The 27,879-nt window shown below is 35.9% G+C and overlaps 2 protein-coding genes across 6 annotated transcripts; one reads left to right on the top strand and one right to left on the bottom strand.

Annotated features, from left to right (window-relative positions):
• Positions 1–774: 774 nt before the first annotated feature.
• LOC106143419 (tudor and KH domain-containing protein homolog) lies at positions 775–17,377 on the bottom strand. Of its 4 annotated transcripts, none has more exons than XM_060948775.1 (13): positions 17,118–17,377; positions 16,389–16,570; positions 14,980–15,198; positions 14,054–14,205; positions 12,926–13,022; positions 10,078–10,235; positions 8,765–8,878; positions 7,879–7,977; positions 7,574–7,678; positions 6,092–6,206; positions 5,669–5,780; positions 3,724–3,827; positions 775–2,499 (listed from the first exon to the last, which is right to left on the bottom strand). In XM_060948775.1, exons 2-13 carry the CDS (start codon positions 16,564–16,566, stop codon positions 2,186–2,188), a joined length of 1,767 nt encoding a protein of 588 aa, XP_060804758.1. In that variant the 5' UTR covers positions 16,567–16,570; positions 17,118–17,377; the 3' UTR covers positions 775–2,185. The 4 variants fall into 4 exon arrangements, with proteins under 4 accessions (XP_060804758.1, XP_060804757.1, XP_060804755.1 ...); XM_060948774.1 differs by having other exon boundaries at positions 10,078–10,238; positions 12,893–13,022; positions 17,193–17,377; XM_060948772.1 differs by having other exon boundaries at positions 10,078–10,238; positions 12,893–13,022; positions 17,118–17,374.
• On the top strand, positions 15,890–27,647 carry LOC106143418 (uncharacterized). 2 transcript variants are annotated; one of them, XM_013345496.2, is made up of 7 exons: positions 22,863–22,945; positions 23,755–23,819; positions 25,236–25,429; positions 25,786–25,955; positions 26,531–26,621; positions 26,839–27,012; positions 27,296–27,647. In XM_013345496.2, exons 2-7 carry the CDS (start codon positions 23,798–23,800, stop codon positions 27,440–27,442), a joined length of 798 nt encoding a protein of 265 aa, XP_013200950.1. In that variant the 5' UTR covers positions 22,863–22,945; positions 23,755–23,797; the 3' UTR covers positions 27,443–27,647. The 2 variants fall into 2 exon arrangements, with proteins under 2 accessions (XP_060804759.1, XP_013200950.1); XM_060948776.1 differs by lacking the exons at positions 22,863–22,945; positions 23,755–23,819 and adding an exon at positions 15,890–16,036.
• The last annotated feature ends 232 nt before the right edge of the window (positions 27,648–27,879 follow it).

The following is a 27,879-nucleotide window of genomic DNA, read 5'->3' as shown; positions in this document are numbered from 1 at the left end:
GTCATATCATACGAGCAATTTAAGGAATCTAATTTATAAATGTTGATCATTTTCCGTATTGATATTGATAATTTAATTGGTAAAAAACCATGTAGTTAAGATATATATACATTCATATACAATCTAAACACCTAACAAGCAATATTTATGCCTATTTCGGAGTTATTTACAATCACAGACTAAATAGCAGTGTCACTTTACTCATGGCAAAGAAAATTGATGTATACTTTCATTGAATTGCCATTCGATTAAAACTTAATAATAATACTTCAGAAGTAATATTAAATATTTTTTAAATTTAATTATGTATAGCACTGACTTTGTTTCTTACACAAAGCCAGTAGTCTCGAAAAGACACGAAATAAAACGAAATGGCATTATGATAGAATTGAGATTCAGATAGACGTTGTTAGTCCACATTTTAAAATAAGAATATTTACGTTTTTACATATACATATATATTTTTATTGCGATGGTGTGATAAAAATTCATTTATTCTCTTTGCTATGGTGAAGAACACGAGTGCTATAAAATACTATAATAGGAAGAAAATTAATTATAATTACTCACTATGTGAAAGCGAAAAATTAAGTTATTATGTTTGTACAGGAACAAGCTATACAAGCAAACATACGTTGGATTTTATTGAGCGCAAACAGCAAGTTAATGATACTGAATAATTATATTTTTTAAAGACATTTTTGAAAAAATATGACAAGACGTATATATGTGAGTAAGATAGTATATAGTTATTGCATTCCAATCAATTTAATACGTTCAGTAGATTTACTGTCCTGCATATTTGTATATAAATAATTGTAAAAAACCTAAAATATCATAGCTTATGTACAGAAAACCGTAGAGAAATACCCTTGTTCTATAAACAAACCTTTTTCCTGAAGTTGACTGTATATAAACATGGTACACACTTATAATAGTGGTAACTGTAAGATAAAATTGAAAAAATCAACTGCAATGCACTTGCTCTTATTATGTTTGCACTAAGTAAGGACAAACCTTATATAAAGGCAGGTGCTTGATGATAAGAGAAACAAATAACTAATTATGTACCTACTAATTAAAACATTTTAAAGCCACGTTGTAGGCCGACTACAGACTATCAAAGTGTCGATGTCCTTTCAATATCAACAATTGACAAGATATGTTTTTCTTTAACATAATATATTTTTTACAAATTGACTGCACCTGCTAACGCAGACAAATACACTTTTACAAAGTTTTTAGGATCCATATTATGGTTGATAAGCTTAAAAAATTTAGTATCAATACTTTCGAAAAATAACATTAGTGATATTTTTATCAAGTTGTTAAGTACTTATTTAACTTTTTATACATTAGACTTTGAAACAAAATTGAACTATAACATACGTGTTTTAGAATTTATAATATGACCTATGATATTGGGGCTAAAGTACATATGCCGATTGCCGCCACTGTAATACATTCCGAACCATGAACATATAACCAACTTGGAGGAACAACTCCGGATAAAAATTAGCAGAATTTAAAATATCCTCCAATTACTATTGTCCTTCATCTCTTTCGATTACGTTAATTAGAAAGAGACATATATATTTTTAAAAAGATTTAAGTTTTGCTTAAGTAGACAATTTTCCAAGTTGGTTACATGATCGCGGACATCATCTTTTTTAATAGAACGAGCATTCGATTCGAGTACACGCTTGCTTATTTTGTATCTGTTATTTACTGTCAAACAGTGGGTAAGATGAGATATAAAAAGAGGTGTGGGAGGGGTGTTCGAAATGCGTTCTGAACGAAGAAATATTATTAACTCTGTGATGTTAGTTGAGCTAATGTGCCGAGCACTTTATTTAACGTGAAGAAACTTCGATCAATTCTATACTAGATACATGAAAATCGAAGAATAAAATGTCAGAACTAACGCTATTCTACAGATGTTAACAATTGAAAAATTGATCATAACAAAGCAATAAAGCACACAACCATTTAATACAAAACTGTTTTACTGACTTTTATATTTGTCGATTGTGTGTTTAATTGCAATATTATTAAGATCCATTTTCGAACAGACCGACGATTGAGTTTAGTCCTGATACTTTTTCATCGGAATTGTGGTGTCTATAAATATCATGTTTATGTTGAAAAAAAAATACGTATAAAACTTTATCGACCGCCACATAACTTACTTATGCAACTCGTGCGTCCTACCCAACGCTTCCAAACTACTATGATGTGAATCGATCCTGTTTATATTCGCTTTGAAATCATCTAGAGGCGATTTAGACAACACCGGCGTCTGCGCAGGTACTAACGTATCTGTTGACGCTTCTTTGTCTAAATTCTCTTTTTCTCTATTTAGAAATTCGCCGTGGGACCCGTTCACGGTTTTGGGTTTAGTGTCGGGGTAAGACAGGTCGAAGTTAGATACCGCTTGGATTTTGTCAGCCTTCTCGAGGCCGGAAGCGTGCGATTTCGATGTAGTCATTCGGTCGTTTTCTGGGGACAAAAAATATAAATGTAAATAGTGTATATTTACGTTACCTTATAAGAGTATGCAAAAGCAGCATATCAATATGGAAGAGTGCTATGCGTGTGTCTTTTTTTTCCTCAACGTTATTAATCTGCGCATTATAATCTAATAGTTAAGATTGAATTTCAGTAATTTTAACGTAAAAGGACAAACACACTTTCTCATATATAAAACCTATTTGCATGGATATTATCGCATTGGTCAAGCCTGTAATGATAGTGTAAGAAAGTTAAATAAATAATAAGTGATATCTACATACATACATATAATCACGTCTTTATCCCTTACGGGGTAGACAGAGCCAACAGTCTTGAAAAGACTGATTGGCCACATTTAGCTGTTTGGCATTATGATAGAATTGAGATTCAAATAGTGACGGGTTGCTAGCCCATCGCCTAAAAGTAGAATCCCAAGTTTATAAGCCTATCCCTTAGTCGCCTTTTACGACATCCATGGGAACGAGATGGAGTGGTCCTATTATTTTTTTTTTATTGGTGCCGGGAGCCACACAGAACGTATATTTACGTTACCTTATAAGAGTATGCAAAAGCAGCATATCAATATGGAAGAGTACTATGCGTGTGTCTTTTTTTTTCTCCACGTTTTTAGGTTGTCAACGCAGGTCATAATCTGCACATTATAACTTAATAGTTAAGATAGAATTTTTGTGTTGAAAATTGAGCTAATCGAATGCAAAATTTCATGAACATCAGTTCAGTGATTTTAACGTATAAGGACAAACAAACACACTTTCACATTTATAATACTTATTTGCATGGATACTATCGCATTGGGCAAGCCTGTAATGATAGCGTAAGAAAGTTAAATAAATAATTAGTGATATCTACATACATACATATAATCACGTCTATATCCCTTGCGGGGTAGACAAAGCCAACAGACTTGAAAATACTGATAGGTTACGTTCAGCTGTTTGGCTTAATGATAGAATTGAGATTCAAATAGTGACAGGTTGCTAGCCCATTGCCTAAAAGAAGAATCCCAAGCATATAAGCCTATCCCTTAATCGCCTTTTACGACATCCATGGGAACGATGTGGAGTGGTCCAATTCTGTTTTTTTGTTGGTGCTGAGAACCACACCGTACGGCGGATTAGTGAGTTCTAGACTGTCTAAAACAAGCATAAACGCGAGAGAAAACCATATGAATGAAATCTATTTTTTACATACCTTTAGGGCTGTCAGGTCGGGTGGTGTTGACTGGTTGGTCGTCCTTGTGGTCTTTTGGGACTGAAGAGCAGCGGCTGCCTCCCCCAGACAGCATTCCCAGCACTCTAAAATAGAACAACATAATGATTATAGTGATTGTAACATGATGATGACTGACTGTGACACGTGACGTCTGAGCCGCGTCACGTAAAATGAGGATGATGCCCGAGACATGTAATGACTGTTGACTGATGCGCAGAAAGGCACAGGTTCAAATCCCACTTTGACCATGTACCAGTGACTATTTTTAAACTTATTTATATTAGTTTAAACACTAACTGATACTACTATCTTTTGGTGAGGGAAAACATCGTGAGGAAACCTGCACATTGAAGCGACTGGATGTGTAACCATGACCGTTCCAATACGGGTTAGGTTTACTTGCAAAAGCCTAATCTATGATCCATGGCCAAAGGCCGGCTCCTCTCCAGAGTGGTGAGGATGCATCCGGGACAGAAGCCAGGAGGAAGAATACACATTTATAAATAACTCGCTGTGCCCGCGACTTCGTCCGCGTGGAATAGTTATTTTGGGCATCATTAAAGCCCTCGAGAACGAATATTTTTGTTGATTCGTGATGTTATTTAGCCTAAATAAAGCCATCCTCGATAAATGGTCTATTTACCGCAATAAGAATTATTCAATTCGAACCAGTAGTTCCAGAGATAAGCGCGTTCAAACAAACAAACTCTTTAGCTTTATAATATTATTAGTATATTAGTATAGATTAACAGTCCATCAAACACAAATCTTGGAAAAAAAACGTTATAGCACGAACAACGTGACGTTTGGGTCCCGCCAAAAAGTGTCTGACGTGTTAGTCACGTGACGTCCGAGTCACTTGATGTGTGGCTGAGATCACTCATCAGTCAGCTCTCTGCTGTCATCAGAAACTCGCTGTGATCGTGTGAGTGAGTGTGATCACGTGTCGTGTGAGTGAGTGTTAGAGCTAGATGTGTAGCTGAGAGGGAAGATACACTCGCTGTGATCGTGTGAGTGAGTGTGATCACGTGTCGTGTGAGTGAGTGTTAGAGCTAGATGTGTAGCTGTGAGGGAAGATACACTCGCTGTGATCGTGTGAGTGAGTGTGATCACGTGTCGTGTGAGTGAGTGTGATCACGTGTCGTGTGAGTGAGTGTTAGAGCTAGATGTGTAGCTGTGAGGGAAGATACACTCGCTGTGATCGTGTGAGTGAGTGTGATCACGTGTCGTGTGAGTGAGTGTGATCACGTGTCGTGTGAGTGAGTGTGATCACGTGTCGTGTGAGTGAGTGTGATCACGTGTCGTGTGAGTGAGTGTTAGAGCTAGATGTGTAGCTGAGAGGGAAGATACACTCGCTGTGATCGTGTGAGTGAGTGTGATCACGTGTCGTGTGAGTGAGTGTGATCACGTGTCGTGTGAGTGAGTGTTAGAGCTAGATGTGTAGCTGTGAGGGAAGATACACTCGCTGTGATCGTGTGAGTGAGTGTGATCACGTGTCGTGTGAGTGAGTGTGATCACGTGTCGTGTGAGTGAGTGTGATCACGTGTCGTGTGAGTGAGTGTTAGAGCTAGATGTGTAGCTGTGAGGGAAGATACACTCGCTGTGATCGTGTGAGTGAGTGTGATCACGTGTCGTGGGAGTGAGTGTGATCACGTGTCGTGTGAGTGAGTGTTAGAGCTAGATGTGTAGCTGAGAGGGAAGATACACTCGCTGTGATCGTGTGAGTGAGTGTGATCACGTGTCGTGTGAGTGAGTGTTAGAGCTAGATGTGTAGCTGAGAGGGAAGATACACTCGCTGTGACCGTGTGAGTGAGTGTTAGAGCTAGATGTGTAGCTGAGAGGGAAGATACACTCGCTGTGATAGTGTGAGTGAGTGTGAGAGCTAGATGTGTAGCTGAGAGGGAATATACAACGCTGTGACTACCGCGAGTGGCCGAGGTCGCCGTAGGGCGCGGCGGGCGGCGCGGGCGCTCGCAGCGGCGCCGCCTCCGCCAGCCCCTCCGCCACTAGGGCTGCGCCGATGTCCAGCTCCCCTTCTGTAAATCACAAACTCTGTGAAATATTGATAGATAGATAATTCATTTATTTGATTTGCTACACACAAACAGTACTACAGTGTGCCGGGAACCACACCGCATATGTAATCTCCCTCTAATTGTGCTAGAAACGATAATACATAAACCTTGTTGTAAATGATAAAAAAAAACATTTATAGAATTCATTTTCTCTTTATCATATCATCCATATCTTCCTTGTGCATTATCAAGACCTTTCTGTTTTGCAATCCAAAGCTCTATCTACGTTGTTAGAAACAAAAACGTGTGTACGTACATATGTACGAGCTTACCATCGGTGACGTCGAACAGTTTGATGCCGGGTATCTCCTTCTCTTTCTCCCCCTCCACAGTCGCAGTCTTCTTATACGTGCACGTTCTAGACACCAATGGCTTCCATCTCGCTACCTACAATATTGACATCATAATATACAATGTGCATTCCACGATTTAGATTTAAGTGATCTATATTTGCAAATTGACGTCGTCCGGTGAAAATGATGCAGTGTAGTTTGTTCCGCCGCTTCTTCTACGCATGCGCTTTGGAAGCGGCAGTAGTTGTAATTAGATTTAAGTGATGTGACGTCAATAAGTGATAAGTTGTATCCAATTTTGAAAATAAATTCTATTAGGATACATTCAATTTAGATGTATGTGTGTTAAAGTTTTTATCATTTATATAGTAGCCGTGTGGTTTCCGGCACTATAGAATAAAAACGCTCCATATCTTTCCCATAGAATGGCTGTCGTAAAAAGCGACTAAGGGATAGACTTATAAAGTTAGAATTCTTCTTGTAGGCGATGGGCTAGCAACCTGTCATTATTTGCATCTAAATTCCATCATAAAGCCCTACAGCTGAACGTGGATATCAGTCTTTTCAAGATTGTTGGCTCTGTCCACCCCGCAAGTGATATAGACGTGACTATATGTATGTATGTATGTAATAGTGTCACCGCTTTTGCCTCGACAATATTCATCGGTGCAGAATAGCTCAATCTACCGCCGAATCAAACCGAACGAAAACTCAATAAAATAACGACCTTATCACAAGTGTAGTAAAGTTAATATAACAAAAATACATATCTCCTGTCATCTCGCTTATGATAGAATTACAAAAACGGACAGTTCAGTTCGCGGTTTAAATGGTGCGCTCTGATATGCTCAAATATTTTCGCGCTATGCAATTTATAAAAGTAATTAAATAACTTTATTTGCATTAAACACTTTGTTTGTTTGTAAAAAAAAATAGACAAAATCACGGAACTTTAATCAACTTTGAAAACATTCACAAAAGCAATTTTGAAAGATTTAAATTCTTCAATTATATTGAATTTTTTTATATCCATCACTTCCTAATTGGCATAACAAGAAAGAGAAGGAGGTAACATAAAATCTGTCTAGCTTCAATTGAAAGGAGAAAAATTTATTAAAGGTATTTCGTTCATTCTGATGTTTTTGCTTTGAGTAAATCTTTCAGGTTAGTTATATTTCTATAATAGCGGCTTCACACGGGTAGCATTTATGCATATTGACCTTCTTATTGAATCACTTTATCTATTAAAACAAAACTGCATCAAAATCCATTGTGTAGTTTTAAAGATCTAAGCATACATACAAACATACAGACATAGGGACAGACGCGGGAAACGACTTTGCTTTATACTATGTAGTGAATATTACTGATAAATTGAATGTTATTGCTAGCACATAAGGTTAACTATTGCCAGAATTTCGCGAGAGATATATATCAAATTATATATATATATATATATACCTGAGCGAGATCTTCAAATCTCTCTACGGCTTGGGAGCTCCAGCGCGGAGTGCCGGTTGCTTCATCCGACTTCGGCTGCACTCCCGCCAAAAAACACTCCATGGCCTGTAATTAAAATTTATTGAGGGTTTTAAATAGGTTGGAGACTTTAATTAATTTATTACACATTACACAACATTAGATACAACTTAAATTTCATTTATTGAAATGTAAAATGTGAAAAATTGCACGCGAAATTCCTATTTTCTGAATAAAATATTGATTAATTATATTATTTTAAAATAAGAAAGGCAATGGATACGAACCTGAAACCGCAGCCCCAGCAGGTCGGCTTTCAACTCGCACAGCTCATGCGTCGCTACATATTCGCTATCGCCATAGTCTACAAAGAACACGTCTGCCACCTGGTGATAAAACACAATTTAACTTTCTGTGTTGCCAGTTGTATCCTCAACGATTGAAAGATGAAGTGGTAGCTTGTAATTGGGATCAATATATACACATAATCACATCTATATCCCTTGCGGGGTAGACAGAGCTAACAGTTTTGCAAAGACTGATAGGCCACGTTCGGTTTGTTTGGCTTTATGCCAGAATTGAGATTCAAATAGTGACAGGTTGCTAGTCATTGCCTACAAGAGAAAACCCAAGTTTATAAGCCTATCCCTTAGACTCTTTTCACAAAATCCACGGGAAATATATGAAGTGCCTGAAACCACACGGTGCAAATTTCAAATTCAAATTTAAATATATTTTATTTAACTCCACAAGTTACACAATAGATAACACATTACCTAACAGTAAAAAAGAGAAAACAAATACAAACACTTGTTGGAGTCCTGGAGACTCAAACTAGTGCACACAACCAATTAAACTTACATACATACATATTGTCACGTCTATATCCCTTGCGGGGTAGACAGAGCCAACAGTCTTGAAAATACTGAATGGCCACGTTCAGCTATTTGGCTTTATGATAGAATTGAGATTCAAATAGTGACAGGTAAAAAATAATCCCAATTTTGTAAGCCTATCCCTTAGTCGCCTTTTACGACATCCATGGGAAAGAGATGGAGTGGTCCTATTCTTTTTTCATTGGTGCCGGGAACCACACGGCAAAAAAACTTACATATAACTTTTTAAATTTTTTTCACACATTTTTTTTAAAATTTAAACTTGAACAATACGTACCTGCTGAGTGGCATCAAACTCGTTGGGCCTTATGTCGTGAACTCGTGCGCGGTACCAGCGGCCGTCGTGGCGGAACACAGCCGCCACCAGCTGGCCCACGCTCACTGACGACAACTGTAACGACAACGGAGCGGTCACGGGTTCGAATCTCGGCCAGGGTATGATGAAAAACGAATATTCGCTGATTGGGTTGAGTTTTGATTGTTTATCTATATACATATGTATTTTTTATAAAATATAGTATCGTTGAGTTAGTATCCCGAAACACAAGTTTCGAACTTACTTAAGAGGCTAACACAATCAGTGTAATTTGTCGCGTATATATTTATTGGACATACAATCAACAAAAAGGGTAAACAGTACATAAGTTTAAGTGCTAACCGATGCTTTTACGGTAAGGGAAAACATGGTGAGGAAACCTGCACATTCAGGCAACTGAATGTGCAGGTTTCCATTATAAAATATGGGTTAGGTTCCCCTGCAACCTTTGCAGAGGTCAGATCGGAATCGCTTTGTGTAAACACTTGACTCGTCCAATCCAGGATTACGGCTTAAGATAATGCCGAAATACGTAAAATGACGAACTGTCAACTAAACCAAAGGCGCACCCCGGACTCCTCTCCAGAGAGGTTAGTGCGAGTTTTACTCGATCAAACGCGTCGAGCAAGTTATCGCGAATTTGTATGGAATTGCATTAGTGTCATCGCTTTATCACTAGATGGCGATGATCAAATCACATACAAATTCGCGTTTACTTGCTCGTCGCGTTAGATCAAGTCAAACTCAAAGACAAAATCGCATTTACCCCTCAGAAAAGAGGAAGAATACTTCCCACACAAACTGGACAGCAGTTTATGGTCAGCAGTTTTAAATGGAGAAAGGATTTTTTTATATATTAACATCGGACAGATACAGATATGAAAACTTTTAAACCCTGTCGAAACGTTAGAAAAACGGTATGTTCGCGTTGTTACCCGTTTGCATACAGATTCAGATGTATTATAGTAAGTATTCATCATAAACTTAATATTTCATTTGCAAATCATATTTCAACAAAGTAGAGTAATTATCTGTCATTACACGACTTTGGCTTCGTAAAAATTGAATGAAAGTATTTCTATCAATGGAAAAACATCATAGAAATAATGGGATCCACCCACCAAAAATACGGAGGACTCATACTCAGGAGAGTAAGTATTATCTTTGTACTTACTGCTTTATCTATGTACCTCTTAGTATTAAACATGAACGGAAACTATATTTTTTAAAGGAACAGCAATTTTCCATCTATTATTTGGCAAGCAGCAACTTACCGCATGCGCCGCTCTATTCTCCTTGTTGTTATAATAATCCGTCATCTTAGCCACCAGTTCGTCCAGTTGCGTGACCTGCCTCCCCACGAACTGGACCCAGAACCGACTCGGGGAAGACACCGCCGATACGTACACCTCGATCGGCGCGCCACCGCACTCTGCTATGGAAAATGTGAGAGTTTAGATTGTGATTCTAAATTTTAAAAATAAAATTCTTTTCCATTTTCAGCTGCATATTGTGTAGAGAATATGCCGGGATAAAATAAGTACGTTTTGGTAAATCAAAATAAAACTATAATGTAAAAACTTAAAACATAAAAACAACGTGTGCAATTCTAATCCATAGCAATCATTGTAAAAATTAACAAAAGATCACTATTTTTCTTCAATTAAAAATGTACACATATTTTAATGTTAAAACTTGAATTTCGAACCGTGGTAAAGAGTATGCACTAGTTATAAAAAAAAAACATAATTATTTTCATGAGTGTGAGATTGAGTAACATTACTAGTAATTTCATATTTCATGTTAAGGAATTATGAATCAATGGTAATCATTAGTATGTTGAAAAACAATTTAAGATAAAAACTTTTGAAATAACAATTAAACCGCTCATTGCGCCATACAAATAGTATTTTTCATAATAAAGTATTTACAAATAAATTATTTTATTACCCTCTTACACAACCAAAACAAAACTAGTAGCATTTCACCCTTAACCTTTACAAACAGAGCCAATTTAATCCCCCTTCGCACTTCATTAAATGAAACCAATATAAAAATATACACATAAAATAAAATACTAGGAACATCACACAACAATATAAAAGCACTCAAAAAAAACAACAGATATTAAATTAAACAAAAAGGCAACATACTAAAAAACAATACATAAAAAATAAACATAATGGGGTAGCTCTGTCACCTCTAAAATACAAGTTAAAACCGCAGTAAAAACTGCAGGTTCTATTAAGTGCTGTGTGCTGGGAGGCATAGCATGATAACACGTGTATTTATATCTAAAAACTTTTCTGAAACTTGACTAAAATAACCAGAAAACCTGAAACTATTCGAAGATGCATGGCAATCCACATCAATACTAATATTATTCACGTGAAATTGTGTGTCTTCCTTCCACACTTTACCTAGCTAACCAATCTTCATAAAATTTTGCACACACAGTATAAGAGTATTCAGCTTTTTCACTACTCTTAAATAAATAAACAGTTTCAGAAAAACCGTGTGGTTCCCGGCACTATTACAAAAAAGAATAGGACCACTCCATCTCTTTCCCATGGATGTCGTAAAAGGCGACTAAGGGATAGGCTTAAAAACTTGGGATTCCTCTTTTAGGCGATGGGCTAGCAACCTGTCACTATTTGAATCTCGGTTCTATCATTAAGCCAAATAGCTGAACGTGGCCATTCAGTCTTTTCAAGACTGTTGGCTCTGTCTACCCCGCAAGGGATATAGACGTGATCATATGTATGTATGTATGTCATATTTCAGAAAAGCTTTTAATATACATTCAAAGTGTGGGGAACGGTTGTAATCTCGTACATATGTATGCAAGTTGACTTACTTTGCCATAAAGTATTTGACTCGCAACGTAATTGCCTCACGTTGGGCGCCATTTTTAAACCTCTGGTCATAAGGAAAAAATGTACTCGACTATTTAACATAAATAAATATAATTATAATTTTTAAATGCCGATAATCTGTTTAAACTCCTTTATATTAATTACCAGTCAAATCAAAAACTTAGTTACATTTTCATGAAAGAAAGAAAGAATATATTTCATAGATACTAAAAGTTTTAAAAAAAATAAGGAAAAGATTATCTTTAATACACACTTCGGGCAAAATTTTTGGCTAATACACACTTAAAATAACACCTCTTTTACAGAGGGGTAGTCAACGACTACATCTTTTTTGGCTATTTCTAATCATTTTGGCTCAAGTGAAAGAAATATATCGGGATTAACATTTTGAAAATAATTCTTCCTCGAGCCGGCGATATCGAGCCTTTGGCGTGGTTGAGTCCAATGGGCGCAAATCCAGGACAAAAGCTAACCAGATGAAATTAAAACATAATACTGAAGAGGCATGAAAGAGGATAAAATTGTGACGGGCGTTTATGCTGTGTTGCAAACAGTGCAAAATTTGATCTACTCTAAACCTTGATGTGTGACCATGATCTAAAGAAATGTGTGTCAAAAATATTAACATCGTACGGACACGTGATGGTCAGCAAATAAGAATCATTACACGTTTACCGCGAGCTAATATTGATACATATGCTAATTGAAATTGTCTATCAGTCAGGTTTGCAACAAGGCGAGGGTTCTATAGGTACTTCTTCCTCCTCCTGGCTATAGCCCAGGATACATCCTAACCTCTCCGGAGAGGAGTCTTGGGTGCGCCTTTACCATGATCCTGGAATGGGTAAGTCAAGTTTCTACACGAAGCGACTCCCTTCTGACCTCCGCAACCTTTGCAGGAGGAAACCAAACTCACATTGGATCGGGGTTACACAAACAGTTCTCTGAATGTAGCGGTTTCCTTACGATGCTGTCGCTCGCCGTAAGAGCATCGTAACACAAGTGGTTTGTTTGACATATTGATGTACCTATCAATAAAATTCTATAAGAAATTCAAAGGTTTAAAAAAATACTTTTACATCTTTCGATTTGTGGATAATCCCTGTATCTAAATGTAAAGTACCGTTCAAGAACCGACTTCATTCATTCATCATGTACAATCTTAATAAGTAGGTACTAGTGTTAAGCGGTGCATGCTGTTAGCAATTCTTACCAGGCCTTTTATATTTGACATGCTTGACGTCACCTGGCATGTCTTCGCGGTCGGCGCTGGGGGCTCGGCCCTCGTGCCGGGGGCTCCGCTTGCTTTGCTCGATCTCGCGACGGCATTTCTCTTGCGCCACCTGAATCAGACATACATATATATATATATATATATATATATATATATATATATATATATATATATATATATATATATATATATATATATATATATATATATATATATATATATATATAAAAGCATCGGTGGTCGAATGAGTGAGCTGATGCGTGATGCGAGTGGAGGGGCACAGGTTCAAATCCTAGTTCAGATAGGAGTCGCTTCGTGTAAAATCTAGGATTATGGTTAATCCCTGGGCTCCTCTAAAGAGAGGTTAAGATGTATCCTGGACTATTAATGTATGAAAACGGGAATTTACGCGAACATATTATTTTTTTATGACGTTTTGACCGGGTTTGCACCGATCGTGGACTAGCGCCAGGCAGGAGGAAGAAGATTTATACATATAATCACGTCTATATGCCTTTACATATACCCATTTTTTTTTGTAACTCAAAATCTGTTGGATCTATTTTTTAAATTTCACACAGGTATAGATTACACTTTAAGGAGTTGCATTGGCTTTTTACATTTCTGAAATATAAAACCACCTACGCCTCAAAAAATTAATAAATAACAAAAATGGAGTATAGAGGTCACTCCTTTTTATCTATGAGCTTGAAATATCTGTTCTTTAGTTCCGTGAGAGGTGAACTGCCTCTGTGTGCTCTCAGGCAAAATCAATTTCAATAAAGGCTAACAATCACATCATTAAAACTTTGAAAATACATCCAAAGGAAGAGACATATAAAAAGAGTGTAGGAGAGAGAAAGAGACAGAACTATAGAAGAACTAAACAAACCTATGTACTATTGTTTCTTGTGATTATCATTACTATATTTACTATGTGTACATACATACATAAAATCACGCCTCTTTCCCGGAGGGGTAGGCAGAGACTACCTCTTTCCACTTGCCACGATCTCTGCACACTTCCTTCGCTTCATCCACATTCATAACTCTCTTCATACAAGCTCGGCGGTGAATTGAATCTCCTTACTATGTGTACATTAATTGATAAATAAGTAATAAGAAGAAAGAGACACTCACGCATTTCTCTATTAGCTCCATAGCATGTGCAATCTGCTCCTTAGTCCCTCGGAAGGTGACCTGCTTCATTGTGTTCTTATCACCAGAACTTTCGATGCGCACGCGCGCGCCGCTACAGTGGCTAATGTCGTTTATGTTCTCGCCTCCAGTCCCTGTTCAAATTAAGTTTAACATATACGAGTATAATGTTGGTACCCATCTCCGAGGTTCGAATCCCACCTCAGCTATGTACCAATGACTATTTTCAAAAGTTCCGTACATTAGTTTGATTGTAACCGTTACTCTTATCGTGAGGGAAAACCTCGTGAGGGAACCTGCACATTCAAGAAACTGGATGAGTAACCATGATCGATCCAATACGAGTTAGGTTTACCTGCATAGGTTGCAAAGGTCAGATGGGAGTCGCTTCGTGTAAAAACTTAACTCACCCAATCCAGGGTCCATGGTCAAAGGCATACCCCGGGCTCCTCTCCAGAGCGGCGAGGATGCAACCGGGACTAAAAGACAGGAGGAAGAAGTTGTTACCATCTGCATAAATTTAATAATCTACTTGCATGTCTTTATTCTCAGAAATTTACGGTACAGGTATTTTATGGCTACTGAAGCAGGAAACTGACTAAAAATGCTTTGTTAATCATTTAACGACTTTAAGATGTTACACTGGTCGTATTTTGAGCTAGCGGTTACGGAGCGTCGACATGCAGTCCTTACAGGACCTTGAGCTTTAAAGGCAATCTTTGAAGGCAGAATACATGGTTAAATAATGGTACAAGGTGCCATACCAGGATCGTTATAACAGGTGGATTCTGAGCTCTTTTCCAGAAAAGGGGCGTAGTTGGATCTTGCTAGGAAGACGAAGTGTGAATATTATACAACCAACATTCCTTTTAACACCTACTTTCGATCTTAGACTTAGACTGACTTACCAATAATCCTGCCGCACGACCATCCAGGTACTTCCATGGAATCCTCCACAATGACCGGTTGCTGCTTAATGAATTCATGTATCATGGTCTCCGCTAGCTGGGTGGTAGTGGTCCTTCCTCTGATGATGCACACATCGTGGTCCTTATCACTGAATTTCTTGAAGTGGATCAATGCACCGGTCTTCTCCTCTATACCTTTGATGTTGGAACCGCCGCGACCTGTTGATAAAATGGAACATTATGCTGAAGATTTGGCAATACCCAAGCCTAGAAGTTAAATGGCTAAGGTCGCAATTGGCAATAATAGTTGAATCTCTGTCAACTTTCGACCAACTATGTACTCGGAGACCAATCATGATGACAGCAAAATCAAATTACTAAAACATCTTTAATTTTATTTATCAGTTACATCATATTGTATGCTTTATTGTATTTTATTAAGATCCATTTCCAACCAGACAGACAAATTTTTTTTGTCTTGGATACTTGTCCAGCAGAATTCTAAGTCCATAAATAGTATTTTGATGTCATACACCTGATACAAAGACAAAGGGAATCATCAATATTTTGAGTACAGATGTTATAAAGATATAAAATTTAAGTTTCAGAACATAAAATAAATATTTATTTCTATTATATATTACTATTATGTTATTTATTTGATCATATTCAAAAAAGATTAAAACCAATCCTTCATTTTAATGTTTTAAAATAATTTTAAGTGCTTTTAAAATTACGAAGTCTGTGGCAGTTCATAGACTGATTTATTATCAAATGTGGGCTTATCTCAAACTCAGGACAACATTATTTCCCAGAATACTGTTATCACAGATTCTCAAGTAGGTCATTGGAATACTGGATTGCAGCAATCAATACTTCATATTAGAAAACTAAATTGTTTAATATAATCATTTAATACATACATTTGGCATTTTTAACTGACTTTAAATAAAAAATAGTTCTCAGTTTGACCTGTGTATTTCTGCAATTATCTGGTGTTTTACTGAACTGATTTTGATGCGGTTTTCAGGAAAGTGTTGGTTACACTTAGGAGAAGGTATTAGAAATTCAACCATTATTTATTTACAAGTTATTATATATTTACAAACACAACTTTCCAATTTAATATCATACAGACCATGCTACATATGTTTGAATATTCCTTTATTCTTTTTCTTGACTGTGCTCGGGTAATGGGTAAGTCTGCAGAAAATGAACCTTCATAGCTAGCAATAAGGTTCAATATATTGGTATGCTGTTTGGAAAAAAGCATGGCAGACACCAGTGACCAATAGATGTGTCTAATTTGAATCGAATTTTTCATTCACATTGTATTGTTAAATAGATTAAGAACAGTGTGACCCTGAGCAATAGATAAACTTATTTAGAAGATGTTAAATTATACTAACCAATCAAAGCAGGCAAGATGCTCTTCGGAATACTGATCTCAATGACGTTTACTCTCGAGGTCTTCACATTCTTCCATTCATCATCCTCATCCTGTTTGAACACGTAGTACACCACAAAGGCTGTCACTGTGACCAGAGACAAGCCTAATGCTACTGGCACTAATAGTTTAGATGTCATTCTTCTGAAACAGAAATAGTATATGAGGTTTAACATAACTTACATTGAAGTGATACAGAGGAGGATCACATTTGCATCTCTACTTTGGCAAACTTTAATTCAAAAGAAAAGCAAGAGTTGTTGTATGAAAATTTTAACCCAATAGTTTTAATCTTATATTGTACTTAAGATTGGAGTTGCATTATAACTTAGAGGAAACAGTTTTTTTAGTTTAATCAAATATTTAAGCCTCTTAGCATATAATTATTAAATTAATCACTTTCATTATTTCAGAGTATAATTAATATTTTTTTAAAACTTTAGTTATTAGCACATTATTTAAAAATAGATACTAACAACTCATCAAATCTTTCATATAATTGTTATTTGAAATTGCGAGGAAAGTAGCAGGGTCACAAATACTGACTGTACGAGTTTTATCAGTGAATTAAATTGTTAGATGCGTAATTTCTCTCGTAAGAATCTATTAGCAGCTATGACATAATAACAAGTGCAAAATTACTTCATGAGTAACATGATACCAGTTGATATTTGAAAGCAAACTTTTTTACCTTGTAATAAATTAACTAGGTAAGTACTTGCGTTTGTTTATTAAAATGCAAATTTTAGCGGTGTATCAGCTTCACCTTAATTGGCGTATCTTTGCAGATGTAAAACTTTCAAAATTAACAATACGTTTACAACAAGCATTTGTATTTCATTCGCATTTCGTAATTTCGTTTTCAACTTGAGTTGAGATTTTTTTGAGACTTTCAACAGAATTTGATAACTATGAAGTGACAATGACAAAAGACAGTGTCAACGTTTTCATTTACACTTTCAGACTTCATTGAGCATTATTCATCGTCTTGGATTCTTAGCTGGAAATAAAAAATCTTTATATAACGATGTTACCACTAATAGAACTGTTTTGCATTACAACAAAACAGATATTATATACAATTAACACACAGCATAGATAATGAAGAAGCTGTCTATGGTTTTACCATACATACGGTATAAAGCCAACAAATTGTCATTGGTTTAGCTTTCATTTCGGGTCACCGCAAGACATATCCATCCTGTCAATGTCATCTCTTCATAGTAGTTCTTCAGCAGCAAGAGCCTTGCTCTATGCTGTGTGTTAATTGTATATAATATCTGTTTTGTTGTAATGCAAAACAGTTCTATTATATACGGTCTTAACACACAGCATAGATAATGAAGACTTGTTTGTTATCTGCTGGTGACAAGAAATGATTAAGAACCTTTATCAAAGGAACCAAAAACGCTATGTGAACTGTAAGCTGAAAAAAAAATAAAAAATATGTTATATCTTTTAAATCAACTCACTTCAATTAAAATTGTGATACCCAGGTAACAGAAATTGAAAAGTATCACTTGCAACATATTTACATGCCTATTACCAATAGACCTGATAAATGTTAAAACAACATTTAATTTCAATAAATCAAAAGAAAATCTTATTTAAATTAGATAATTTCAAGCTTGAAATAAAGTAACATTTAAGCATAGCATGTTTTAACTCTTTACTACTCCATATATTTGCAAAACAATTATTATTAAGTTTAAGGATAATGTACTTAATAATTTTATTCACTAAATGAAGTTAATGATCAACATCATTAATTATGTTATTACATCTTTCTACATAACAACTTAAATATTCAAAAAGTTATTTTGTTCTCAGTCATTTAAGTTAATCTGTGACTTATATACTGGATGGCAGTAATGTTGACAGCAGTAATGATTACTCCTATTAATGTGAAATGATGAATTTCCTCAATTAAAATTTTTCTGAACAGCTGAAAGGGCCACCGCCGACCTTATACTTCCAGAAAATGCATCATAAATAATTTCTTTGAAAAAAGTACTTATACACACAGCTATCATAGCTGTAAAAACAGGCATATTGCTCCCATAAAAGGTTTAAAAAAAAAAAAAAAAAAATTATATATATAATATTAAATTTCCACCCTCAAGTTCAGGATTTATTGAAAGTTCTAAGTTAAACTAGGCAAACTCTTTCCTCAGCATGGGGCAATAAACGCCATCTTGACTGCTCATAACTTCTAGAGTCAGTTAGAGAACAAAATTCAAAATTGAGGCCACATAATTATATCATCTTATATTATACCTTGTTCGGTTATAACAAGTAGTGTTAAATCATGAACTCTACTTCCTGCAGCTAATGTAATATATACAACTATAGCTGCTCTCCTGGAGAAATGGAATAATGACTCTATGAAAGGGGTTTTGATCAACTAATCAAACCATTTTAGGTCCCAATTGGGGGCTCTTATTAGTCTGGGGTTAAGCTCTAAGTATAACTTTTAATACTTGTCAATAAAGAAATTGTTTGAATATTAATTATTAGCAGCTCCACAAAAGGTCAAAATAGCTTATTTGTGTGAACCTATTGTGTTATAAGCCAGGTGTTTCCTTTAGAATAAACTGCCTAAAAATCAAGCCATATCATTAGTCTATTTATCATTTATTCTTTTTAGCTGGCCCCAAGAAAACCAAGCTCCTATAGGAGCTTTATATGTTGAAAGAGTAGATGGTCGCCAACTACTTGTACTTCTAAATAAATGCCATTCTTTAATAGACCAGTGTGAGATTTGACTCGACTAGCCTCAATCATCCATGCCTGGAGAGATAATTTGCTGACCATTAGAGAGTATGTCCCTGTGATCTGGCCTATTAGAACCTTCCGCAGGTTCGTGATTGCTACAGGCTCACACAGTGCCCTGGTTTGCAGGTCTGGTAGCCAAAAGCATTGCATCCAAAGGGGGACTGTTGGGATATAAGTTCCTTTTGCACAATTAAGGTGTGTCAATAAGGTTGGCAGGTGGAAATATCCAATCTAAATTGTAGTCCCACTGTCGACTGAATGCGTCGCAAAAAGTTGCTGACCCTTCAGAGTCAAACATAGAGGTTGACCACTCCTGTTTCTTTGGATGCCAATAATTTTATATTTGGGTGCTCCCCACATTTTGAACAGAGCCTCCGAGGCCAGTGTAAGTACCACTTGGGCACTGATCGACCTCTTCTAGAACTGAGCGTCGACAATACCGGTTTATCCTTCCGGGAAGGGATCGACTGTATTGGCCTGTGTATACCCAACAAGTCCTCTAGATGGCACTCTATTGACACATATACTGCATAAAGTTCTTCTAGGTTTGAGTGCCAAGTGTTCTGAACATTGTATTTCCCTGAGAGGAAATGACCATTCAGGAGAGCGCCTAGTTCGCATCCGCTGCGTCTAGGCCAGGAAGTGAGTGACTTCTCTTTTGCTCAATGGTGTAAAGCTGTGGTTTATTGCTCCAAGCCACCAATTTAGATCCTGGATAACTTCCAGAATTCTCTTAACTTAGGCAGTTTGCACTACCGTCCCCTCTCTGTTGTATGACTACATACATACATATAATTAACGTCTATGTCTCTTGCAGAGTAGACAGAGCCAACAGTCTTGAAAAGACTGATAGCTGTTTGTTTGGTTTAATTATAGAAAAGAGATTTTCTTGTGGTAGGATACACATTCCTTGTTGGGTGTCCTCTGTGAGAACTAGATAATCGATTATCTGAACAGACATCCCAATTACTTGTAATTTGTCTGCCAACCAGAGATTCTAGATTTTTTGCTAGAATCTCTGTCACCACACAAGACAGACAGTGCTGTTTTGATCTGATCAGAGAGAAAATAGTTATTTTAGTAAACTATCAATCTCATACCTCAGGCTCTTAGAAATTCTGAAAGCCAGTTTGTGACTGTTGCAAAGATTTGAGGGGCTGGTGAAAGACCAAAAGTTAGGGCAGTTACTTGTAGTTATTGCCCCTGGTAGATGATCCACAGAAATCATCTGTGGTTTTCTGCTATTGATATGAAAAATAGCTTGTTGCAAATCTACTTTTACAAGGCAATCCTGCTTTTGGAGGAAAACAGAAAAATCAATCTGAGATACAAATTTTGTAAAAACAAAATGGTTGACGCCCTGCAGATCGAAGATGGGTTGCATGATCCCATCTAGTTTCTGAACTAGGAACATTTTTTGAATAACCTGTGGTTAGATTTGGGGCATGTTCTAAAATCCCTTTTGGATGAAGACATGATAATAGACCTATGCTCAAAATGCTTTGTTGTGAAGGATTTGACAATATTCTTGGAAGGATATATATAAGGCAGTATTCACTTAAAGGGGGTACGGCCCTGGTATATTGTTTTGAGTCTGAACTTACTTGCTACCAATATGTCCAATGCTTGAAAACATGATCTTTCAAGCACTCACCTCAAAAGAATGCGTCATTGTCCTAGAGTTGACTTATTGGAAGTCAGTCCTCATCACAGATTTAAAAACATTTCTTGTTGTTTTATTTCATTATCACAGTTAATAAAGTTGAGTATGTATTTAAAAAATAATAATAATAAAAACAAATTATATTCTGAGGATTCTAGGAAGTTTTTCCATGCATTGGCAACATATTTGTGACTAAAGGCCTGACTATTTTTGCATTTAAATCAGACTTAAAATATTTGAAGTTTGTTTGTTTGTTTGTAATATCTTTATTGCACAGAAATTGACACAATTACTTAATTACTTATTTTTTTTTTTTATTACACTTATATTAACCCAATCAATCTTTATCTTTCTCATTATATAAAGACTGACTTGATATTTTTTTATTTGACAATGCCACTTTCCTTTAATTAGTTAGGTGTATTCAGACATAGCTTTGTGCCACAAAAGAAATAATAATTTCAGAATTGGGCAAATTTTCTAATCTGGGAAAGAAATTTTTTAATCTGTAATGTATCTCTAAGATTCATGTTTGAGGATGAATCAGTTAAGACTTTAATTTGTTAAATTTATATTTAGAGATTAAATTGCATCTCACTTCAATGCACTCGGACCTTTTGTACCACAAATAAGTTGCATATTATCCCATTTTTTATTAGTTTGTGATCCCTGACCAAAAATAAATTAACTTGGTCAAAAAAGGTTTCATTCAAATTACTATTTTATTGGTAGCGCTCCCCAATCAACTAAACTCTGCAGACCAGCCTGATATATACTACAGTGTAGTAACTACACTGTTCTAAATTTATATTTGTTAGTCGGCAATGAAATTTTCTATTGCCAGCAAATAGTCTTTTTTGTTTATTGAAATGGTAGACTTCATTATTAACCTGTAGTGATACAAATTTCAAACTAGCTGTGCCGGTTTGTAATGTTTTTTTTTTTTTTTTTGTATTGTATACCCTTCCAAGACTTAGAACCAAATTTTGCAAAGTTGTCAATTCTTTCAAATGTTTCTTCTCAGTTGGTGGAATAATCACATTAATTTAAAGCTCGATACCTCCTTCGCCCAAAGCCAAATCAGTATTGTTAAATTAGGGTCTCTCAAAAAGCCCTGATGTTATGTTGACGGGGCAGCCCCATCATCACACTACAAAGATTAGCATTTGACATGGCAGGCATATATGGGACAGTGTTCACAATGTAATTAGAAAAGCAAGCGACCTGATTAATCCAGGAATCAATTCTTGCATCGTGAGATTTTTTATTGTACTTACGTCGATTGTTTGGTGGCAAACTGGCATGACTGTCTTCATCTTCCGAAGATGAAGAACGAATTAGTTATACTACTGCCCTCAGCCACCGGATTCACATTTTGCTCTCCATTTGGAGCGGCAGATGTGGACCCTCTGAACCCACTCACGTTTGAACTTTGCATATTACTTACGTAAAATTATTAAAATATTTTCTTGGTTTCTTATCGTGGTAGATAAAAAACCCACTTTGAAACACTTTTCATTCAGTAATACTAATTATTTTGAGTTTATGAAAAAATTTTCATAAGCGAAAAACCGTTGCGCGGCAAAACCAAAAACGCTATGAAGAGATGACATTGACAGGATGGATATGTCTTGCGGTGACCCGAAATGAAAGCTAAACCAATGACAATTTGTTGGCTTTATACCGTATGTATGGTAAAACCATAGACAGCTTCTTCATTATCTATGCTGTGTGTTAAGACCGTATATAATAGATAATGTTTTTTTCAATATGGGTAAAACGAACGAATCACAGATTTAAAAACATAACTTTATTTATGTATGTAGCTATAGTTATTACTAGCTTGTATCAATCTAAATTAAAAAATAAAATTGAATTTAAGAGAGATGTAGCTAAGTAGGTATGTAGTAGTAGGTACTCTTTGAAAGCCATTTGAACACCAACATCACTTCCATTTCACAAAAAAAAATCGCTAGTTTATTTAGACAACATACGTCATCTAAATAAGGATTTGTATTTTTCTTTGCAAAAAATCAATTATATCAATAGGAAATATACAGGATTTTATATAATAATTTTAAGTAAGTATCCTCATACTTTTTTAAGTACATAAATAAAACAAAATCCCTTATGGTTTCAAATACCCTTCTCACACTTCTCACCCTCAGAAATTAGAAGCGGAAAAACCGATTCGCATCATAGAAAGTTTACGAACCATCTCAACCTAGAACCGAGTTACTTTGTCCGAGATTCCAACCAAAACCAAAATATAACCCATCTTTTTGTTGAGCGTTACTAATTAGACTTATATATCATGATCAGTTTGATATACTAAGATAATGGGACTGGAACAATCTCATATTTAATGGAACATTAATTTGTAAATAATAGTTCAATTTTTTTATTCGATTCAGTAACACATTTCCGTTCCCACGCTTAAGGGTAGGTACACACGGCGTCTAAGTTATTAATTTGCGTAAAATATTTATGCAATATGTCATATTTTTTTTAGTAACATATAAAATAAGAGTCAGCTTCATGCACCTGGTGTTAAGCCCGGTTGCGACTGCGGTAAGCCTATCTCAATCCCAATTCCCATCCCTCCCGACTTATAATGAAAGGCTTATAGAAGTGAACAGAAACAAACTTATTTTCACATTTATAGCGAAAGTATGCTTGTTTGTTATCTGTTCAAAACAACTTACCAACTACCTCTATCGCCACACACTTGTTATGATACTCCTCACTATAACATCACAAGAAAGTAGGCGAAACTGGAGGCAAAAGCTGGTTAGTGTAATATAAAAAAAAACGGATGGTCCTTCTGAATTTGCCATTGTAATGGTATGCTGCATGCTGTACCTAATACAGTGCTTAAAATATTTTTCAGTGACTTTATCTTATTCTCGTAATCGGTCAAAGCGCAAAACAAGATGACGTGGGACGTAACACTTGGTAAGTAAGTGATAGGTAACATTATAATTATACTAATAGAATTTGACCCGCGAATTTCAAGTCCTGTCCAATGGAATCCTCATGATCAATCTAGAGTGTAGTTTACTTTATATGTTAAAAAAACAATCTTTAATTTTTACGATATTAGAATTAAAACCTCGTATTAGCAAAGCAGGCTTAGCCTAATAGCACTTGCTACTGCTGCCCCCCTTCCCCCCTTTACACGGTCTTGGATTGACTTTAAGGTTGCTTTATGGACCTTGTATCGTGTGCACACTGCCGCAACTTTGCTCCAATTTATTTATGTAGTATAATGTATAACCAAGAGCCTATAAGTAGATACAATGCTTTAAAAATTTAGAGATAATGTACAAAGGGTTCGTATTGTATGACCTTCACATTTTTCTGCTTTTTCCTTCGTATACAAATGATTCGCATTTGTCGTGCCATCGAATAGTAACCAACCTTCTAGATAGCTTGGGATACTTAGGTATTTCAAAAGTCAAATAGATTATAAATTGGTGTATACTTTTTTAGAACATAGTCAGGAAAACAGGATTTTTCTAAGTTATGTACATTAACGACAATCTTGTGGTGAGAGAAAACTTCACGAGGAAACCTGCACATTTAGGCAACTGAATGTGTGATGTGTACCATGACCCAAGCTGGGTTAAAATCTCCAGGCTGTAGATTGCGGAGACCAGACGAGAGTTGCTTCCTGTAGAAATCTGACTTGGCCAATTTTGGACCTGTTGTAAAGTTATTTTGCTTTACGTAAACTTGTCCTTCAGAAGTTTTGTTCCCAAATTTGATTTCTTGAAGATTCATTTTTATTATGTATCCCCAAAAATATCACATCGCACCCACCCTACACGGCACCGATCGCGCGCCCCAATAAAAAGTAATCGTATTCGTCATATTTTTTACTGTCACAAACTGGCAACGGTCACGAAAAGCCTTAGTTGGTGTAGGATTTGCCCATAGTTCCTTACATGAAACGGTAAAGGGTAAACTTGTTTAAAATTGTGCCATTAACTGAAGTGACAATGCAGCGACCGTATAAGAGGAGACATCTGCGAATTATCAACACGACTGAGCCACGACATGGAGGTACAGTCTGTGGTGAACGATAATTAGGAGCTTTTCATGAACTTTGATAAGACATCATGTCTGATTCCCTATTAGGGCTCGCCATTAGAATAAAATTGGATAAACTGGACACAAAACCTCATAAAGACTTTTTGCAAGAAAATAAATATCTATTTTTGAGTACAGTGAGGTTGTATACTTGCATACAAATTGTTTGATTTTATTTTAACTACATAGCCTTTACAAAAGCGACGTTATGCACTGGGTATTTCTAGAGGTCTGGTCGGAAGACTAGAAAACATAATTTCACATCAATTTCTTGCTCAGATTTCGAGTACGTGGTGACAAAGAAGGCTCCGCCAAGGATCGCCTTCGGAACAGGGCTAGATCGAGAGGTTCTACCTACAAAAGGCCCAGCAATGAGCCCATTTATGCGAAGGCTGCTGGGAGAAACAAGGGACAGCTTGGGACCAGGCAGCCATGATCCAAATCGTGACGCGTTTTACGATCTTACGCATAGGGTGTGTAATTTTTTTTTAATTTTTGGTATATTATTATGCCAGAATTATTGTAGGTATGTATCGAGTTTAGAGAAATTGAAATATAAGTACGTAAGTAACTAGATTATTACGAGTATAACCGGCACCAATAGAAAAAAGAATAGGACCACTCCATCTCTTTCCCATGGATGTCGTAAAAGACGATTAAGGGATATGCTTATAAACTTGGGATTTTTTAGGCCATGGGCTAGCAACCTGTCACTATTTGAATCTCAATTCTATCTTAACGCCAAATAGCTGAACGTGGCCTATCAGTATTATTTAGTACGTGATTATATATGTATGTACGTAGCTTATTTCTTATTTATTATCGCTAGATTTACAGCAAGTACGGCGTTGGCGCTAAATCATCACGTTGGAAGACAATAAGAGAATACCAACCACCTCCACAAAAACCACCGAAAATGAAACCAATGAAGAAAAACTGCGCTGCTTTCAACTCCACCTCCAAGAGGAAGGGCCTGTTCACATCGACAGCCTACCCAGCGTAAAATATCATGTTTTAATTTTTTATTTCGGGAAATCTCCCGTTAGTGAAGCCTTATTCCACATATGTAGGAAACTACACGCCACATTCCAAAATATTTGACACAGTATATTGTGGTATTGGGTTGTTCATTGATATATCAGAAGATACTTACATTATCCGCTATGGATCGGCAATAAAGAAAAATATCATTAATTATGGAGTGTGGAGGGAAAGGTCGGAGGGGGAAGACCTAGACGAACATATCTTGATCAAATTAAGGACGTCCTGGTAAAGGGTCAGGTCAAAAGTACCCGAAACCTCCGAGCTTGCATGAAGAGAGTTATGAATGTGGATGAAGCGAAGGAAGTATGCAGAGATCGTGGCAAGTGGAAAGAGGTAGTCACTGCCTACCTCTCCGGGAAAGAGGCATGATTTTATGTTATGTTATTTTTATCATTAATTATTCTCTACCTTTGGGTATAAAACTAATTTGGTATAGATAACTAGGCATTCCTACTTGCGCCAATTTTATTTATGTAAAAAATATACGCACATTAAATTGTAGTAACAGTACCTACCTATTTTTGAAACAGAGCCTGCGATTACGCTCCGGAACACAAAAAGAGAGAAATGAAATTCGCATACAGTTTTTCCGGACCTAAAGTTTTACGATGCGCAGTTCAGGTGAGCAACAAGTTACACTAATTTAATATAAAATATAGTATATACCTATGTATGCAAAATTTTATGAAGATCGGTCTAGTGGTTTAATTATGAAGAGGCAAAAACAAACTTTTGCATTTATAATATTTTATAATATATTGACAAATCAACTTGGGGAAAAATTTCTGCGAAAAAAGAAATATTCCTTTAAACACCATCGGATTTTTTATTTGTACAGATAAAATGCGTGCCTTACAACTTAGATGCCTGTGGGTATTGCGGATGCTCGTGTTCGGCCCAAGGAGACTACTGGCAATACGAGGACCGAATTTTTTTATGTAGACAACATTATAATGAGCTATTCACGAATTGCCTAGCTAAATTCCAGGGCGTTAGATTGGCAGAGTTCAAGGTAATATTTAAGATATTATATTTTAGGTAATTTATAAACCCAGGCCTTTTGAATGACTGGTAACATTAATAAATTATATTATAAGAATAATTTATTAATTCAAAAAAAAAATTCAAAAAGTTAGGCTCCACGGAATATTAATTATTATTATTCCAATCAAAGTATCAGTAGTAGATGATTGATTTATTGTTTATTTACCTTAAATTATTTTTGTCACGGGTCACTGTTACATAGATACGCTCCTGGAGAATAATGTTGAAGCTTAAACTATATTTTTTTACAGTCCGTGAGAGATTGTTTCTTTGCTCACGCCCACAACAGTTGTAAGGCAGCTTTGAAAATAATGACGATTGAAGAAATCACAAAGAAGCTGCGAAAGGAAGCCTACCTTGATCTTTACTTTCCACAAAGAAGATTTTGTAACAATTAATCGTAATTTTTCATAATATATATTTTTCTTATAAATTATATTAATGACTTGTTAATAAAATTAACATAGGTAGCTGCAATGTCGAAATAATAAATGATCAAGCATGACTTGATAAAAAGTTCATAATTACATATACAAACGCTTTGTTACTATTTTACCGATAAATCTGTACTCATGCCAACTTTGTTCTTATCTATTTAACAAAATTGTTTCTGTTATATATGTAGTTAGTTTACCATAATAAAGATAATCATGATCCAGTTTTATAGTGTGCATTATTTTGGCCCATTTTAGCGATAACTGGGAATATAGTAGTTGTGTGAGAGAAGTTTCTGTTAGGTACTTGGTCTTTTCGTGTGTACAGTTCATATTATATTTTAATTTTATAGGCTAAGGTTCTCAGGCTCAGTTGCACAAACAACTGCTGCAATGAATGT

The sequence above is a fragment of the Amyelois transitella genome, chromosome 17 (genome assembly GCF_032362555.1).
Source record: "Amyelois transitella isolate CPQ chromosome 17, ilAmyTran1.1, whole genome shotgun sequence".
Taxonomy (NCBI): domain Eukaryota; kingdom Metazoa; phylum Arthropoda; class Insecta; order Lepidoptera; family Pyralidae; genus Amyelois; species Amyelois transitella.
The sequence above is the reverse complement of the archived record's forward strand: the minus strand, read 5'-3'. Positions and strand labels throughout refer to the sequence as shown.

Excerpts from the sequence above, each read along its gene's own strand:
- LOC106143418 (XM_060948776.1), top strand. The coding sequence starts at position 15,997 with ATGCGGTTTTCAGGAAAGTGTTGGTTACACTTAGGAGAAG. Across the intron at positions 25,956-26,530 it reads ACATCGACAGCCTACCCAGC|AGCCTGCGATTACGCTCCGG; the intron begins GTAAAATATCAT and ends TTTTTGAAACAG. Across the intron at positions 26,622-26,838 it reads TTTTACGATGCGCAGTTCAG|ATAAAATGCGTGCCTTACAA; the intron begins GTGAGCAACAAG and ends TTATTTGTACAG.
- LOC106143419 (XM_060948774.1), bottom strand. The coding sequence starts at position 16,566 with ATGACATCTAAACTATTAGTGCCAGTAGCATTAGGCTTGTCTCTGGTC. Across the intron at positions 15,199-16,388 it reads CATCTTGCCTGCTTTGATTG|GTCGCGGCGGTTCCAACATC; the intron begins GTTAGTATAATT and ends TTTTATCAACAG. Across the intron at positions 6,207-7,573 it reads GATTTGAAGATCTCGCTCAG|GTAGCGAGATGGAAGCCATT; the intron begins GTATATATATAT and ends TCAATATTGTAG.